The sequence below is a fragment of the Rhinolophus sinicus genome, linkage group LG06 (genome assembly GCF_036562045.2).
Source record: "Rhinolophus sinicus isolate RSC01 linkage group LG06, ASM3656204v1, whole genome shotgun sequence".
Classification (NCBI taxonomy): domain Eukaryota; kingdom Metazoa; phylum Chordata; class Mammalia; order Chiroptera; family Rhinolophidae; genus Rhinolophus; species Rhinolophus sinicus.
In genome coordinates, this window is record NC_133756.1 from 123,943,713 (window position 1) to 123,962,097 (window position 18,385).

An 18,385-nucleotide genomic window follows, 5' to 3' on the forward strand; every position below is an offset into this window, starting at 1 on the left:
CCCACGTTTAAAAAATTCAGAGGAAGGATTCTAACCAGGCACGCTTGGATCCGGTGACTGTGAGGTGAGGATTATCTCTAAGAAGATGACAGTCCTCACCTTTACCACGTGGTTACAGTCAGACAATAGATTCTGGGCAGACGGACAATAGATTTCATTAAAGCAGGGTTCAGAAGAATTCTGTCTGTGTTGGTTTTCTCCATTGCTTTACCTGAGCAAGAGAGCAAAGGAGAAACTTACTAGTCTAAGGTTTTCCTCAACTAATGATAAGGTTTCTTTTATGGGCCTTAGATATCTTCTGATAATCTCATCCCTAATTAAAATGCAGTGTCCCCTGTCTGACTTATTTCACTTAGTGTAATATCCCCTAGGCCCACCCTTGTTGTCATAAGTAGTAAATTTCACTTTTTTTATGGCCGAATAATAGTCCATTGTATACATGTACCACGTCTTCTTTATCCAGTCATCTATTAATGGGCATTTAGGTTCAGACAGAATTTCCAAGCCTTATTTTAAGTCAATTCTCATTCAAGCACAATATATAAAACAAAATTTGTACTTGAGCTGCTCCTCAGTTAAGTTGTAACAATGGAAAGCTTGCCAATGTAGCACATAGTAACTTGGGCAAATTATCCATTTGCGCCTTATTCATACACTTTGTGCCTCAGTTCCTTTATCTGTAAAATGGAAGTGAAAATAGTACCTGCCTCACGGGGCTGTGGAAAGGATTAAAGGAGTGTATGCATATAAAGTGCTCTAAACAGTGCCTGGCACATGTGAGCAGTACCTCAATGCTTTCTATGTATTTACAGCACTGTTGCTTGGACCAGTTGTATTGGTCTGCATAGCCGTGCTTTGGCCTTTGGCCCACATTATTCATTAACCAACTTAGAGCACATCACTGGAAAGCAGTGAGTTCTACTGGGCTTAGCTTCCTGTAAGGATACCATCATGAATGTTGTTTATCTCCATGAAAGCGAGAAGTTTCTCCCTTCCTCGGGAATAGTTGTGCTTCTCCTAAGCAGTCGCTTTGACTGTACTGATCTGTGCATCTTTTTTTTTTTTTTTTAAGATTTTATTGGGGAAGGGGAACAGGACTTTATTGGGGAACAGTGTGTACTTCCAGGACTTTTTTTTCCAAGTCTAGTTGTTGTCCTTTCAATCTTAGTTGTGGAGAGTGCTGTTCAGCTTCAAGTTGTTGTCCTTTCTGTCTTAGTTGTGGAGGGCGCAGCTCAGCTCCAGGTCCAGTTGCCGTTGCTAGTTGCAGGGGGCACAGCCCACCATCCCTTGCGGGACTCAAACCGGCAACCTTGTGGTTGAGAGGACGCGCTCCAACCGAGTCATCTGGGAGCTCAGCGGCAGCTCAGCTCAAGGTGATGTGTTTGATCTTAGTTGCAGGAGGCAGAGCCCACCATCCCTTGTGGGAGTCGAACCAGCAACCTTGTGGTTGAGAGGATGTGCTCCAACCAACTGAGCCATCTGGGAGCTCAGTGGCAGCTCAGCTCAAGGTGATGTGTTTGATCTTAGTTGCAGGAGGCAGAGCCCACCATCCCTTGTGGGAGTCGAACCAGCAACCTTGTGGTTGAGAGGATGTGCTCCAACCAACTGAGCCATCTGGGAGCTCAGTGGCAGCTCAGCTCAAGGTGCCGTGTTCAATCTTAGGTGCAGGGGACACAGCCCACCATCCCTTGTGGGACTCAAGGAATCGAAACGGCGAACTTGTGGTTGAGAGCCCACTGGCCCATGTGGGAATCGAACTGGCAGCCTTCGGAGTCAGGAGCATGGAGCTCCAACCACCTGAGCCACCGGGCCGGCCCTGATCTGTGCATCTTTTAATTCATCATGTTGCCTTTTTATCCATCAGCTGCTAGGATGGATCCAGATTTTTTGATCTGCTTCTAGCATGTGTTATAGACTCTATGGCAAGCATTTTGTGTATTAATTGAACTCAATGACATCAACTTACTTTCCTACTCTTCTATTTGTTTTTCAATTGGTAAAAATAACTGCCTCTGTGGGTGATTGTATGGGTAGACCTTTTATTACAACGAGGAACCTATTGCACTCCATTGGATTGAGGCACAGTTGGAACTTGGGCTTGCCAGAGTCTTGTGGAAGGGATCTTCCCTTTGGTCTTCCCTCCTTGACCTCCTGCTGGAGAAAGTGGCAGCGGCCCGTGCTGGGTGGGCCCATGCACGTGCTGACCTTGGCAGTGGGGTTGGATGTGCAGAGCTTCACTTGGGTGCCTGGCCTTTTTCTATTCTCTCTACCCCCTGCAAATCACTGTCATGTGAGTTCTTTGACAGAGAAGCATTTGACCTGCTGTGAAGAATTATTTTCTTCTCTTGTTAGATTCTGAGGACATGTAGGTTATAATTATATCCTTGGATACTAGTCAGAGAGTTTGACCATGTGAGGACTAGAATATTAATGTAACCACAATAAACTGCCATTTGTGATTGTTAAGGCCCTTTGTGTATGGTGTGAAAGAGCTTCCATAACAATGAACAAGATGCAGACTGCCGAGAGGCTGGAGTGAAAGGCAGTGGTGTGGCAGGAGCCTTGAGTCTAGTCCAGCCTGTGCCTGGCACGGCTGCCCTGGGAAATGCCCTCTGGCCATGCCCTCCCACTGCCTCTTCAACAAACAGCCAGTGCTTCTCTCCCAAGTGAGACTCCAGGCCTCAGCACAGAATGATGATCCCTGTTTCTCTTCTAGGGCGGAGCCTGGCTCTGTCACCTGCCCTCACCTAGGCAGTGCATTGAGGAAGGGGTGGGACAGGAAGGAAGGAGGTACCCTTTCTTAATGGAGGAGGGTTGGAAAGCCCATTCTGAAGGTTGGAACGTGGGGAAATGGGCTCAGGAGAAGAGAGCCAGCTCCCATCCCCTGTGCCTGGGATCCTCTCTGACCCCTTATTTTGCACAATCAAGACTTTCCTTTGGGGTCGAGGGTACCTGACTCATAAACATTGGAACATTGATTCCTCTGGAGGAGTCTAGATTATTACAATTGTCATTTCCCCGTATAGCACTAAAAGCTCCTTTCTCACACTGTCAAGAACCCCTGGAAAAGCAGTAGTGAGTGGGCCTCTGGTTTCGGTCTTACATTCAGCATAAAGGAAGGGAGTGTTTGGTGGTATTGGGCCAACTCAATTCCATTAGCAGCTGCCTCCCTCCTCCCTGCCTACAACCAGGTCAGACACACCCCGAAAGTGACCGCAGCTCCTATCTCTATCTCAGGGCATTTTATATAATTCTGCCTCTCATCTACCATTTCAAATCTTCTCCTTTTCCTCTGTTTTCCATAGTTTCTGGCTACTTTTCATTTCCTGTGTTTTCCTTCTGCTTAGTCCTTTGAGATCCCTCTGGGTTATTTGGGTTTTTCTCAAGATATTTCATGTTAGCTTGTTTATCTCAGCTCTAACACTGAAGAAACACAGTGTGTCAGTCTGACTGCCAGAGCCTTAGAGAGGAGTGGGAATGGCCACTTCTGGGAGGGACGTGTGAGTAGATGAATGGCCTCGCAGTTGACATCCCCCATCCTCCGTTCTCACGATGATGTTCAGGAAGGGCCTCCATGCTGTGAGGTGTGCCTTGGCTTTGGAGAACCTGGTATGAGAGTTACGAGATACCAAGATGTATGCAGGAGATGTTCCCAGAGTTCCTTTGTGAATGATACCTGGTCTCAAAGAGTAGAACCTTACTCCTATTGGTGCCTCTGAGAGGCTGTGCCTCCAGCTAAACAAGACCCAACATATCTAGCCAAGTCAAGCACCACTGGGTCCAGAGCTCCACGGAGGCCCTCCCCACTGGGCTGAGGTCATCCAGGGGGTGGTTTTGCCAACTTCCAAAGCACACCTATTGATGGCATCTGGTCAGGTTCTCCTTGTGGTAGTTTTGAAATCCTGTGGTTTCCTGTTTAGGTGGGTGGTTTTGCACATATAATCAGCGAAACTACCTGCACAAATTGCATATTTCATTTGAAAGTTGGTAAGATGTTTTTTCAACCTTTTAAGTGCATTTTGTTTTCTCCCCAGTCCCAGGTAAACGACCATGGTGCTGCTAGTAATGAAACATACCAGGAACGCTTGGCACGTCTAGAAGGAGATAAGGAGTCCCTCATATTACAGGTGGGTTCTTTTTGGTGGGAACCAGGTTATCCTGTTACCTGTAATGCTGTAACTGTCCTAAGTGAGAGGGAAGTACCAGAGGTTTTCTCTGTTGGATTTATCCTGCTCCCAAAATGTATGTTTTTAGAAAGACTTTTCCTGAAACAAGGCGGAAAGTAACTAGGGGCACAGTTTAACTCTGGACTTGGTTTTGGGGGGCTCTGAATGTATTCATTCATTTGTCATGAACTACCAAGCACATATCTCTATACATTGGAAGCTCTGTGTCCAGGCTGATTAATGGGGCCTTGTCTTCTAGGAGCCCAGGAGTCTTGCAAGGGTGATAAGTTGTGTCCTCATGTCACTAATAAAACAGAACCATGGGTGATACAGGCTTAAGGGTGCACGTTAACAGATTCAAGCCCAGATCATCGGGAGTGGGATCTAGACTCACACTCTGAGGCCAAATACCCTGGAGCTGGTAACGTGGGCTAATAAGCCTTTAATGACTTGCTTCAAAGAGAGGAACTCCACAACTTTTCATGGAGAAAGACAATCAAAGGAACAGTTGCAGTTCTGAAAACTTGCATTCCTTGGTAGGTCATAAAGTTGAGCATTCTTATGGGAGGCCTGTTGCTGGGTCAGGGGCTATTTGCTGTGTTAGTTCTCAAATGCATGAATCACGCCTCAAGGTCCGGTATACATATGATGAGTTGGAGAATAATAAGATAAATATCCCAATCCTAGTTCCTTGAAAAGCTTGAAGGATGGTGGGCAAGACTATTAGTAGAATAGAGAAAGGGGCAGGTAGGGTTCTGGAACCCTCCCCAGACTGTAGGCTTTAGCTTAGAGCCCAAGACTTAACACTATTAAGAGGCTGCAGTATGTTTGGGTTTTATTTTTTTTCTTCTATTTTACCTTATTTCTTTTACTTACTTTACTTCATTTTATGAATGTAAGAGTAATAAAGGATTATTTCAGAAACTTTGGAAAATCAAAGAGTTTAACATTTTGGCCTTTTTTTCTAGCCCCTTTTTCTCTTCTGCCCCTATCTTAAATAATTAAACTCAGACCAGTGATACAATTTTCCATCCAATTTTTTTTTTATCTTTACATCATGGATTTGTTCATTGCAAAATATTTGAGTACTCACAACTTGGCAGACACTGGTTTTTGGTGCTGGGGATGCAGCAGTGAAGAAATCAGATGAAGTCAGACCCTGTTCTCGAGCTTCCATTCGTGTGTGTGTGTGTGTGTGTGTGTGTGTGTGTGTACACAATAAACCAATACACAAAATGTTTCGGGTGGTGATAAATCCTATGGAGAAAAATAGAGCAGGATAAGGATTATGTAGTCAGGGAAGACCTCCCTTATCCGAGACCTGAAGGAGCGGCCGTGTTTCCCCGAAAATAAGACTGAGCCGGACCATCAGCTCTAATGCGTCTTTTGGAGCAAAAATTAATATAAGACCTGGTATTATTTTATTATAATATAAGACTGGATCTAATATAATATAATATAATACCAGGTCTTATATTAATTTTTGTTCCAAAAGATGCATTAGAGCTGATTGTCTGGCTAGGTCTTATTTTCGGGGAAACAGGGTAAGGAGGGAGCCACTTAGATGCCTGAAGAAGCGTATTTCAGGCCGAGGAGGTGGTGGGTCCAGTATACACCCCTAGTGGGAGGGTGCTTGATATATGGGATGGACAGGAAGGAGTCATGTGGCTGGAGCTGGTGACCCGCGAAGAAGCCTGGTGGGAGCTGCCTTCAGAGAGCTAGCAGGGGCCAGATTGTGGAGCACATTAGAGCGCAGATGTTTTCAGGAATGTGTAATTTGAAACGCCACCCCAATGACATGATTGATTAATGAGTGTCCAAAATAGAATTTTGCCCCAAACAGTATGAAATTGCAAACTTTTGAACCAGAAACCTTCATGGCCAAAATAATACATTAAATAATACATTCCTATTTACAGGATTACTGTTTAATAAAGAAGTCCTATTTGATAATCTCTTTGATGTTCATGGTTTTTTTAAAATTCCGAATTCTTGAATAATCCTTGTCTAAATAATCCTAACACAATTGGGAAGCCCAAGGAAGTCAGAAGTGGATCCTCGCTGTCTCTATTCTGCCAGGAGCTTGTGGACAGACTTTCAGAGTTGCCTTTACGTGATCACTGCTGTTCTATAGTGGCCTCATGGAGCTGCTTATACAGCCCCTCCACATGGTAGGGCCTCCTGCTTAATTCACAGAGCAGGCCAGCCAGACTGAATTAACTAGAGCCCTTGGCCTAGCAGGTTTTCCTGGGTTTACTTATAGAAGAACCAAGGAAATCCTGTCCCAGTTTTCAACACCTCTCCATTCACAATATTTGGAGTGAATATTGAAGTTCATAAGGACCCTATAGCCCTGTGTATCTTGAGTCTTACCTGCGGCTGAACTATAAACTCTAGAAACCTAGAAACCACATTATCCCTCTGGGTACTGCCAGTGCATGGCCCAAGGCCTGGTGCAGACTACCTGTGTTAATCCTCATTATAAGATTAATCCTAATACATCCTTCCCAAACAGAAACTCTGGAACCCAGGAAGCAAAGGCCACCCCCTGGAATCCTACCCTTTTCAAAGTAGAGTTAGTAGTTGAAAAGGCCAGACTGCTGATGGTGTTGGGCAACAAGGATTAAAAAACAAACCAAAAAATCACGAAGATTTGTGTTTAAGATGAGCCTAGTTGACAGAAGGCGCTTGTTTTGGGGTTGTAATTGGAATGTTAGCACACCATGCCTCAACTCCAGGAATATGTTTCAATCATTCATAATCACTTGGGAACACAAAAATGGAAAGCTTAAAGTAGCTGTATTAATTTAGTGCCTCTGTAAAGGGGGAGCTTTATAATTCATAAAGTTTATTTAAACACTCATAAGTGAATTCACATTAACTCTTTCATGCCCCAGCTATCACTGGGGGAAAATAATTTAGGATAATCTATATGTAAATGGAAATGACAGCCATTGGTTAAAAACCAAAAGGGTCTGATCTCAATTTGCCAGGCATTGCTTTCTTTATTTTGGGGCAGTCATCCATTCTCTTTCTTCACCTTTCTGCTCTGAGGCACCTTTTAACTAAGAACAAGAAAAAGGATCCTGGGGCAGTTTGCTAATAGAGAAGGCTATGAAAATCTTTCAGTATATATTTAGGATGTAATTTAAATGACTTCTTATAAATGGATTTTTATTAATTCATTCCAATAGATATTCTCAGTGTCCCTCAGAAAGATGACTTTTTTCCTGCCACTGTATGTGCAATGTGGCTTGTATATATTTACGACTTAGAGTCATGTTTTGGCCTGTGAAACACAAAAACCTATCTGGAGCCAAGTTTTGTCAGTGCTAATACATGCCCTTTAAGTCCCACATTCCTTAATTGCTTCAGAACACTCGCCTGATAGGTGAACAGTCCTCACACCCTTATGAGAGAGGTGAGGTCATTGGTTAGTCTCCGCAGGAGCTTGGATTGCTCTTCCACATGAGGTGGCAGCCCTGGCAAGCTAGCTGAGATATGCCTTCAGGTCGGGGCTGCTCGAGTGAGCTCTAGAAGAGGAATAAGAGCAAGAGTCCAGCCCAGAGGCAGCTCTCGTGGCTTTTGGGTATTTTTCTCTTGAGTCTGTCAAGAGCAGGAAATGTGACCCACATTGTTCAGGTGGTGGCTGAGACTGCCTGGCAAGGTAAGAAAACAACTGGAGTTTCCTTCATGTAGGACACTTCCCCCACCTGCCATCCGCCAAACAGAAAAGCTATTCTTCCTATGTAAGGATCAGTGGTGTGGTTTCACAGCTCATATCTGGTGGGGAGCCATAGCTGCTTCTCCACCATTGCTTTATTTCCTGGGACAGGTGAGTGTCCTCACAGACCAAGTGGAAGCCCAAGGAGAGAAAATTCGGGACCTGGAAGTATGTCTGGAAGGACACCAGGTGAAACTCAATGCTGCTGAAGAGATGCTTCAACAGGTAAGGGCAGGTGGGGATGAAGGCCCTTGGTTTCTACCAGAGCTCATGCATTAAAGCCCCTTTCTGTGTCAGGCTTACAGCTCTTACTTTCCCATCCTGCCTGGAAGTAGGATTGGCTGCTCACTGTGTGGTGTTTTTAGAGCAGGTGAAACCAGCCTGAACACTGAGAATTGCCGAGGGGGGAGGGAGGGACCGAGCTGGCCTGAGATGAATAACCTGTTGGGCTGGTTAGACAGATTCCCAGGCGGCACTTTCTCCAGGGCTGGTTCAGTGAAGGAGCTCTCTGCTGGCAATGTCACCCTCATATTAGCACATAAACCACAGCTTACTGCCGGTGACATCTGGGGTTTAGAAAGTCAGTTAGCTTATTTTGTGCCCCTTTTCCACTCACTCTTCTCCCTCTCACTCTCTAGTCTTCTTTGATAAAACTTATTAAATAAACAACATTTTAATAGAATTTAATAGATAGCAAAATGAAAAAAAATTAGCTGTTCTCCTACCAGTCATATCTCTTAACTGTTTTTTTTTCCTTGTTTCTTTTTGGTCTTCCTTGTTATGTGTACATATAATTTACAAAGCTCTATTCACATCAGAGATACAATTTAGTCCTCAGATTTTGTATACTTCACATCATAGAATTTTTCACCACTTTTAAATTTTGCTGTATAATTGTCTTTACTATCCCTTATAGATATTGTTTTGAGTGAAAGTATCATAATTGACTTAACTAACTCTTTTACTCTTGAACAGTTTTATCCTGTTGTAAATAATGAGCTGTAATTTTTCGGAAGCATATTGAATTTTTATCAAAAGTCTTTTCAGAATCTTTTGAAATCTAATTAGAAATTTTATTTTGTGAAATCCATAAATATATCTAATTACTAGGTTTCTTTAACTTTCATCATTCTTGCATTTTTCAGTTATTTTGAAAAGTAAACCATGACTGAATTTTCTGTGTATATGCTATGTAGCTTCTAGTATAGTACCAGCACATAAAAGGTGCACATTAATTATTTAAAGGATGAGAATCATCCCCTACAAATGAGTGGGTTCGATTAGATAACTCCTTATAATCTTTTTCCCAAAGCTCTAACGATTTTTTATTGCTGTAATCAACATAAAATTAAAATTGTTTTTCCACAGAATCGTAGTGAACACAGGCTTTGAATTTGACCTTTGTTCTTAGGATAAGTCTCTCAGTTCCCAGGTATCTCTTAGTTTTGTTTGAATGTGTTTGAAAACTAAAAAAATAAAAAGGTCAGTATTCTTATGCAAAGGTCTGTAAAAACAAACTAGTTCCAACAGCTCAGAAACTGTTAATAGTTTATTATCTTTTCATTGCTGATTAATGAGTTACCACATGCCTGGCTCTATTTGACTCTCTGTTTAAATTGTATGTCATTTCTCTTGCTCTTCATACTTCCTGAAAATCTGAGTAGCAATAGGAGTTGTCTTTCTTTTTATTTCTTTAATTCTTGAAGTTTTGAATCTTTCTTTTGAAGACACAGGAAAGAAAATAGCCTGATAGAAAAATCTCAAGTGGCAGAAAAGCATTTTCATAAAGAGTGCGTAGGACAACCCACTAGATTGTATTTTTAAGGCTGCACTAGGTGCGGTTTTGGGGTGGGGACGAGGAAGGAAGATGATGGAGTGTTGTAAAAGCCACAGGGGGTCAAATATATGGTGATGGATAATGTGATATATAGATGATGTTTTATAAAAATGTACACGTGAAACCTATATAAGTTTACTAACCAATGTCACCTCGATAAATTAAAAAAACACAACCCAGATAGAAACCAAGAAAATTTGAACATGAAAGGGAACCTGTCAGAAAGGTGGGTTTTTCAGGAAGACAATGCCTGGCAAGAAACCATGTAATCGGAGGTCAGAGAATAGCTGTGTTGTGGTTCCTGAGCTCTGACCACCATTCCTGGCTGCTCTCCCGGGACTGCCCCACACCCCTCTATATGGCTGTGCTTCTGCTCTCTTGTCAGAGTCTCTGTGCCAAGTAATCTGATGCTGGTTCCCATTACCACCTGGGTCTGTTTTGTCCCTCTAAGCATTATTCCATGGACTGGATTCCAGACTTTTGAAAAAGTTTTAAGCCCAGTTACCCTTTATGTCCTACTTATCCTAAATCTTCTTTCTTGCGTGCTATGGGTTTGGTAGCAAGCAGGTGGTTTACAGGTACCATAGAGGTGATTGTCTTGGATTGGTATCTTTTGGAGTATGGTAGCTCGTATTAGCCAGGTCTGGGGTTTAAAGATCTTCCTGAACTTAACCAAGGTATTTCTATGCTCGTAAGTTTCACTGCGTTCTCTCAACCTTTCAAGGGTAAAAATGAAAGGAGTATGGAATACTCCTTTCTTGGCCAATTCTGAGTTCACATCAGAGGACACTCGTGTTTGTTGGACTTGATGATGCCTGAGCTTGAGATCTTTGAGTTCCCAGCTCCAGATCCCAAGTTGAATGTTCTGCTGCACACGTTAATGCTTTCCTGAAATCTGCTTGAATACTCTTTGAAAAGACACTTAATTCTTGCATCACAGTGTTGATGTGATGCCGTCTGTGGCTTGGAGTACATATGGATGTGTCCTCTGAACTAGTGCAGGCAGAGACTCGCCTGGCTTGACTGTGTTATGCTGGACTGCAGGGCTCTTGGCTTCTGGTGGTAGGAGCAAGAATGACTCATGGCCTTGAGGCAGAGAATGGAGGCAAACAATTGCCTCTTTCTGCCAGCCCTCAGAGCCCATTCCTGCCCTGAGCCAAGCCTGGCCTCCTGCTCAAAGGCCTGAGCCGCTCTGAACAGTTTCTTTCACTGTCACAGTGTGGGGCCTTCTGACTGCCTATTGCACTGCTTCCCTTGGGTATGTTGCTCCTGCAGGCTGAATGGGTCTTGTCTAAATGAGGCAGCTGCTACTCAACTCTAGCTGACTGCCCATGTAGGCCCAGCGTTGCTAGATATTCCCGTTTCTCACAAGAAGCTGAAAATCCAGATTTAAAGATTTAAAGATGAGTTTCTGTTTTAAAAAACATCGGTGACTAATTTAAATGAAAATAAAAATACCCTGGGAACCACATGGTACACCATTAGGCCAAGCCCGCAGTCCTCTAATCTGCAATTTCCACCCTAGACTTTGTCCCCTCCACTGGCTGGAATAATAGCACTTGGGGAACTTAAAGCCTCCCTCCTGGAGCCGAAGAGGAAGGAAGAGAGTTCCCTACCCAATTCATGAGCCACACACCCCTCAGCCTGGCCTGGTCAGGCCCCTACTAAGTGCAAATCTCTCAACTCCCATCTGTTTCTTCTACGCATTAACCCATTTAATCTCCAGAAAGAGACCATGAAGACCTTGGTCTTAGATGGGCAAGCCAGACTAAATAGAATCAGCACAGGGGCCCGTCCACATCGGCAGCACGTAGATTACAGACACAACTTAGAGCAAAATATTCCTTGTCTGCAACCCGCTGCGGTTGGGAAGGAGCAGTATACAGCATCTCTTCGGAAGCTGAGGGACGCACCTACTCAGATATGGTCTCAGACTCACTGAGCATGTCTGGATTTCCCAGGGAACCTTCCCCATTAGGAAGAGACATTTCCCAGGAAATGTACAAATGAGTCTTCAAGGGACCACACAGCCTCGGTCAGTTTTCACGGGTCTGGGATAGTCTGAGCCACTGGACTAGGTAAGAGATCACAGGCCTGAGCCTTGCCCTCTGTTCCTCAAGAAGGTCAAGGCATTGTCCAGTTGCATCTCTGAGGGCTGCACACTGGGCTGTCTGAGCCCAGGGCCCCCAATAGCACCCCAGAATACAGGCGTGGGCCAGTGCCCTCCTTGTTGTGAGTGGCTCAGGCCACGTTGGCAACAAAATCTCTGCGTCACAGGGAGGGTTCCCCATGGTCTTTTGTAGTTGAGGTCCCTGGTGACTTTTTCTGATGTGGCCTCCATGGGTTCTCTGGTGTCCAGAAGGTTCCTGCACAGCAAGCTCCTCTGACCCCAGTCCCTGACCCTTCTCCAGAGGGTGATGATTTTAGGGAAGAAGCTGATGCTATTCACTGGGTAAGAAGTTTTATACAGAGCCAGCAGCCAAATGCAGCACTTTCCAGAGACTGGTCATTTATGATGCAATCAAGGTCAAGAGCAGAAACGATGTTCAGTGCCAAAAAAGAAGAGAGGGTAGGAAGCTGAGTGGGGAGGAAGAAAGGACGCAAACCTCCTTGTGAGGACATAACCCAGCTTTGGCGAAACCTTGAGGACACCAGGCTCTGTTTCAATCCTCCTGCCTGACCCAGAACTCCAAGCATCAGGCAACCTCATAGTTTTGGCTGCCTTTTAGGTGAGGTGTGGAGAGTGATAAATTTTGGGTATTTGGAGTCAGTGGACATGACTTTCTGTGGATTCACTACCTGTTGTTGATCTGGGAAGGTCAGTGAACCTGGGTTCTTATTTATAGAGATTGGGGAAGATGATACAGACTTGACATTGCCTATGTCGTAGAGCTGTAGTACAGTTATTCCAGTTTTGGTAAAACTAAACCATCACAGAAATGGCCAGTGTGATTCAAGAGAACTGAGCAGGGGGATGCAGGGCCTAAGACACAGGCGCAGTTCCTGCCCTCGAGGTGAGTGAGAGAACAGTGTGCCCAGATGTGGGAATTCAACAACGTGTCAGCAGCACCTGGCTGATCAATTTCCCAAAAGAACCTTTAAGGGGGTATTTCCATCTCAAAAAGAATATTAAACAGAGCTAGGGACATATTCCTGAGGGAGCACAAATCTGTCTGAGGAAGTGGTATGTTCTTGAGTCACGAGTGAAGAAAATGGATTTGTCAGTTATTGCCTCCAACTCCCCCAGGAAATTTATGAGGCAGAAGTAACTGCTTTCCTCAAGTTTATCTCATTTGATGTTGGCTTTCCAGACCACAGTGTAAAGTAGGTGCTTTACTCCTTTTTACAGATAAGGGGACTGAAGCTCAGAGAGATGATTTCGTTAGTGGGGACTGCGTCTAGACTCAAACTCAGGCTGACTGTGGGCACCTCTCTCTGCAGTGTTACTCATGAAGGAGGCTTCCCAGCAAGGCCCGGCCTCTTACTTCAAAGGGCAAAGGACACATTTTTCCTTTCATGTCTTTCCATGGCCTGTTCTTTCATTCTGGTTTCACATTGCCAGTCTGGCTCCAGTCCTCTGTCATTGGTCAGTAACTCTCTGGGTCGTGTTCCACACTTAAAGATGGAGGTAATTGCTTCAAGATGTGGCTCTTTAAGGAGAAAATAACTTGAAAGGCAATTTCTTTTTATCAGCTCCGGTCAGAAACTGAGCTTTGGAAACAGGAAATGACGATTTGCTCTGAGATGTAAGCTTTTCTTCATCTCCAAGAAGGGAGATGTAGTTTTCCTTCTGGAAGAGATTACTGGTAGTGGTGAAGTGAGAGGGGTGAGTGACAATTTTGTTCACTGGTTTTTCCTAAAGTTTCATTACTCGGTTTCATGGTCCTTCACAGCAAGAAAAACAAAACCCCCGCTTTTCATACCACCCCCTCCTCATCCTCGTCCTCTCTCATTTACACAGGCAACCTTGAAACAGTTGGGTGGCAGAAGCCAGTGCTGCTTATGAAACCCTTATCTCCAGCCCTCTGCCTCCTCTCACCTCACCTCCCCACCCATTATGGTGGCTGCATGACTCCAAGACATTCTCAGCAGGACCTTACCCTGCAAGTCTGAGCAGGGACTTATCCTTGCCTTGGTTCTCCAGACAAACAGGCTGGATCCAGAGATAACTCCAGTCTTGGGGATGAGAGCTAAGGACCCAAAAAGGTTTCTCTTAAGCCGTAGACAGAAGAAAAGAAGCCAGTAAAGGAGATAGAAGAGAGAAAAGAAAGGCAGGAAAACCAAAAGGAAGGAAGGGGTGGCAAGGAGTAGCTTACACTGATAAGAGGATGAAGGCTGAGTGGGTTGAGAGCTGAGAAGTAGAAATTGCATCTGAAAGTTTGACCCATGGTCCCCAGAACTGGAACTGTTTCTGTGCTCTACTTGCAGGCAGAAGCCGTGCTGCCGGCATGCAGACATCTTATTGAGAAGTGACAGGAAGATGAGGAAGAAGAGGCAGCAGGGGCAGATTATTCTTTCTAGAGCTTGGGAGAGCGAGGGGGCAGAGCAGGACGGCATTCATACACACAGCGCACACAGAGCATGCACGCGCTGACTGAGAGCACACTGGAGTCGGTGGTGGTTGCTCCAGGGGAAGGCCAGGTCAAAGGGAAGGTTTGACATTTCAAATCTCAGAAATTTGATCATGTTTATAGACTGAGGAATGGAAGCTGATGGTGAGGGAGAGATTAAATGCCTGTCAGAGGGGATGATTAATGGTCCTACCCTGGAGTAGCACAGACTTGGTGGGAACTGCCTCAAAGGCAGTACAGAGGTGAGGAAGAGCCGAGGACCATGTGAGTCGGCCGCATTCTGAGTTACTAGCGAGAGGGAGAAACAGGACCAGAACTCAGAGAACAAAGCCAAATGCTACTGGTTAACCAGGGAAGCAGTCTGAGGTTTCATCAAGCTGTGTGAAAAGGGCACAAAGCGTCTGGAGGCTGAGAAGTGGTCAGCAACAGGAAGGTGGGTCAGATGGGGGCAATTCAGGAGCAAACTCTGGAGCCACTGTGTTTTTTAATGTATGCTTTTTATGTGCAAGCTGGAAACTTCCTGAGGTAGGGAACAGTGCTTAAAGGTGAAAGAGCCTGACCGAGGAGTTGGCTTATGTGCAGTTCTGTCAGACTAACGTTGGAGAGGAGGTGTGGGCTGGCTTCATTAGCATATGGATTTAAGAGATATGAATGAGAGACGATTCTGGGAAACTTTGAAATAGAAAAGATATAAGTTCAGTGAATGATCAGATGATTTTTAAAAATCTTTTCAGTAAATATGAGGAGAGGTTATTTGAGGAGAAGAGGGGGATAGGGTGGGGTTTAGGGATTGAGAAGAATGGAAAAGATTTGGAAGGATCTATGAAAGGACCCAGCCAGAGGTGAATACAAGTTCTGCCAGGCAGTATTGGAAGATCAGCTGTAATTAGATAGTGTACATTTGTATGAAAACCAGTTGGCATCCTTAAGTGACTTTTACGAGCAATTCTCAGGCCATGGGGAATGGAAACAGACAGAAGGCATTGAGGTTTGGCATGCTGGGCTCTGGAAAGCAAATGCACTTCAGGTCTAGGGGTGGGGATGAACTGGATGAGGGATTTTCTGGTGCCAATGTGATGCAATTGAAATAACTAACTTTAAGGTATAGAGCACAGAACGAGGCAAATATTTCTTAAAGGAAGTTGATAAACTAGGAAAATAGGGAGTTATTAAGTAACTAGCGGACACCGAAGAAGAAATTAAAGATTATTTGAATGAGTAAATGGGACGGTTGAAAGGTCAGAGGATTGTGGCCAGAGGACAGAATTTCAGAGTTGAAGATTTTAAAAGCAGGGCAAACGCTTTCTGGACAAAGATAAGGGCCAGGTGGTAGCCATGCCGCTGAAAACCTGAGACAAAGTGGAAGCAGAGCGTGTTGGTGCTGAGTTCAAGAAATGTGAAGCCGGAGTGGATTTTGAAAGGAAGACAAACAAGGATGTTGAAACCACTGAGGAGATGAAATGTGCTCAAAGTAGGAAGAGAAACCAATGATCAAAAGACAAAAGCCTCAAGAAAAATGGGAGACGGTATTGGGTTCTGGATGTTTGGAAAGCATGGGCTATAACTGAGTGTGCTGCCGGAGAAGAGGAGGGCAGACATAGAGATCAATAGGACAAATAGTGGTCTGGAAGCAGTCTTGAAACAGGGAGAAAAGTGTTCTATAAGTCGAGTTGTTGGAACACAGTGGTCTCCACTTGAGATAACTGGGAAGGATGTGTCGTATTGTGTAAAAGTCAGGATTCATCTTATACTAGAAGTAGAAGGAGCAGTTGAGAATGTACAGAAGGTAAAATCCCATTAAGACACGTATGATAGAGTTTACAGTGTATTGTAATAGTTACTGGAGGCCATACCTGGCCTGGAGATGGGAAGTGAAAATGGACTGAGATAAGCTTGTTAGAGGCTGGTTTTTGAAGTCAGGCACTAGGGCAGTACTTATTAAGGACAAGGATGAGGGGTGATGGTCACGAAAGGTAGAGGCACATGGTAATAGATATAAGCCAGGAGAGAGTAAGTGAAACCTGTATTATCAGTGGAGTATATGAAATTAAGCACCCCCAGGTTTCTAAATTAAAACTTTGGTGTGTCCAACTGGAATGTCTATTTGAAATGTTAGTGTGACCAACTGGAACCCTGCCATGACCAATTGGAATGGCTATTGGAAGTTTAGTGCGACCAATTAGAATATTACCCTTGTCAGCTGGAACATTGGTGTGACCAATTACAACCTGGCATTTAAAATCCCAGCCACAGGGATTTTGACAATAATTGAAGTAGATTCTTAGCTTTCAAGAGAGGTACACTCTGAGACTTTTTAAATCCCACAAAGGCAGTAAGTATCTTGAATGCTGGTTAGACATATCATCTTAAGATACTCAAGTGCTCAATAGAGGCTGTGTTTTTAACCATCATATCCCTAGGCCTTGGCATCTGGTAGATACATAAAAACATATTTGTTGAATAAACTTTTCGAAGTCTCATAGAAGAATATTTTCTCAGTTCTCAGCACTCCAAAGCAAATGTTATCCCATGGACCTGATTTGTAGAATTGTTCTTTTTCACCTTTGCTTTGGTAACTGGGAAGCTCACATACATGTTATATTCCATGTCTAGCTGTACGCGTATGTAGAACTTTAGGGTATAACTTTCATTCCAACTATAACTCTGACTTCAACCTCTTTTCCTGCCTGCTTTAGTTTTCATGATTGATTTTTTAACTTGAATTGTCTATTTTGCAAACTGCCTCAGATCATTTTTGGAATAATCAAGTTGATGAGAGGATGGAGCGATAGACATAGAATTATGAGGTGGTGGAGGCAGAGAGAGAGGTGGGGAAGAGGGTGAAGGAGGTAGGGGTGAATAGGTAGTGTGGGGGAGCGTTACATCTTAAGATACTCGACCCCGAGGTGCCATCGTCTTTACCCAGGAAAGAAGCCGTTAGGGCCTTTTATCTTCTGCATAGCCTTAATACCAGGCTCTGGTAGATAGTATGTACTCACCAAAATCTTGTCAATTTGAGTGGGTGTTTCCTGGGCTCAGTGAATATTTGTTGACTGCCTTTTTTCAGCATGTTTTTCATTTCCCTTAAAATTCTTCAACTTCTTCCTCTGTTTGAGAAACAGTGTGATACATTAGACAGAAATAAGTTTTGGAGTCAGCAGACCTTGGTTTAAAAACTAACGTGCTATTGTTTGACATACGTCCTTGGCCAAGACAAGTCAACCTGTGGGCCTGTTTCCTCATGTGTAAAATTGGGATAATAATATTTACTGCCAAATCCCTGAGAGGGTTTATGGAAGGGATATATGTAAAATACCCAACAGTGTCTGGCACAAAGGAGACACTCAGTGAATCTGTGTCCCCCAGTCCACCAATTACATTAGACATGCTTATTGGGCTGACTCCTCACGACCAAGTAATTCACAGGTCTGGCATGGCAGTGCCACTGCCTCTGCCCTATAAGCCAGCTTTAAGTCTGACTGGCCCAGGAAGAGCCAGCCTTCTTGGCCCAGTGCTCAGTGAGCTCATTTTGCTGATTTGGCTTCTAGATACTCATCCCCTCAGATTAGCAGATGGACAGTTTGTGGCCTGGTTTTCTCAGGTAGTGAGGGCCTTTTGGCCTGAGGAATCACGTATTCCAAGTTAAAATCTTTGTCCTGTGCAGTTTGGGTTATGACCTGAGGACAGTTCAGAATATATGAACTCACAGCTATTTGGTTAGAATCGTGTGGCGATCGTCATTCTTGTACTAGGGTTGGGCTGCCCAAGATGTTACCGAATGCTCAGACCCTGGCAGGACATTGCGTCTTTTCCGTCTGCTCATTTGGCCCATTGCTCCCCTAGTTGCCATATTATATTCTCCTTGCTAGGACCTGTGTATTCAATGTCTACCATATACTAGGATTTTGAACCTCATGGAACATTGCTTTTTGCCAGTTGAGCAACGTGTTCTCCCTGGACTTTGGGAAATGCTCCTGTTTTTTGAGGTTCTTCATAGCCTTAATTCCTAATAGTTCTTAGCAGTTGTTTTGCCTATCATGTTTGTTTTTTGCCTTATTTATGCTTGTTAAGTGTATGTGTTAATGGC

The 18,385-nt window shown here is 44.1% G+C and overlaps 1 protein-coding gene across 16 annotated transcripts in view; it reads left to right on the forward strand.

The window, feature by feature from the left end:
* The window catches only part of PPFIBP2 (PPFIA binding protein 2), a 123,670-nt gene that overhangs the window by 62,589 nt on the left and 42,696 nt on the right, over positions 1 to 18,385 (forward strand). For 11 of the 16 annotated variants that reach the window (XM_074335935.1, XM_019728175.2, XM_019728190.2 and 8 more), the window contains 2 exons: positions 4,035 to 4,127; positions 8,002 to 8,115. In XM_074335935.1, the coding sequence (XP_074192036.1) occupies positions 4,035 to 4,127; positions 8,002 to 8,115 (207 nt within the window). Of the gene's footprint in view, positions 1 to 4,034; positions 4,128 to 7,644; positions 7,834 to 8,001; positions 8,116 to 14,535; positions 14,732 to 15,770; positions 15,825 to 18,385 lie in introns of those variants that run through there. The other 5 variants (XM_019728254.2, XM_074335940.1, XM_019728295.2 and 2 more) reach the window with 5 other exon arrangements.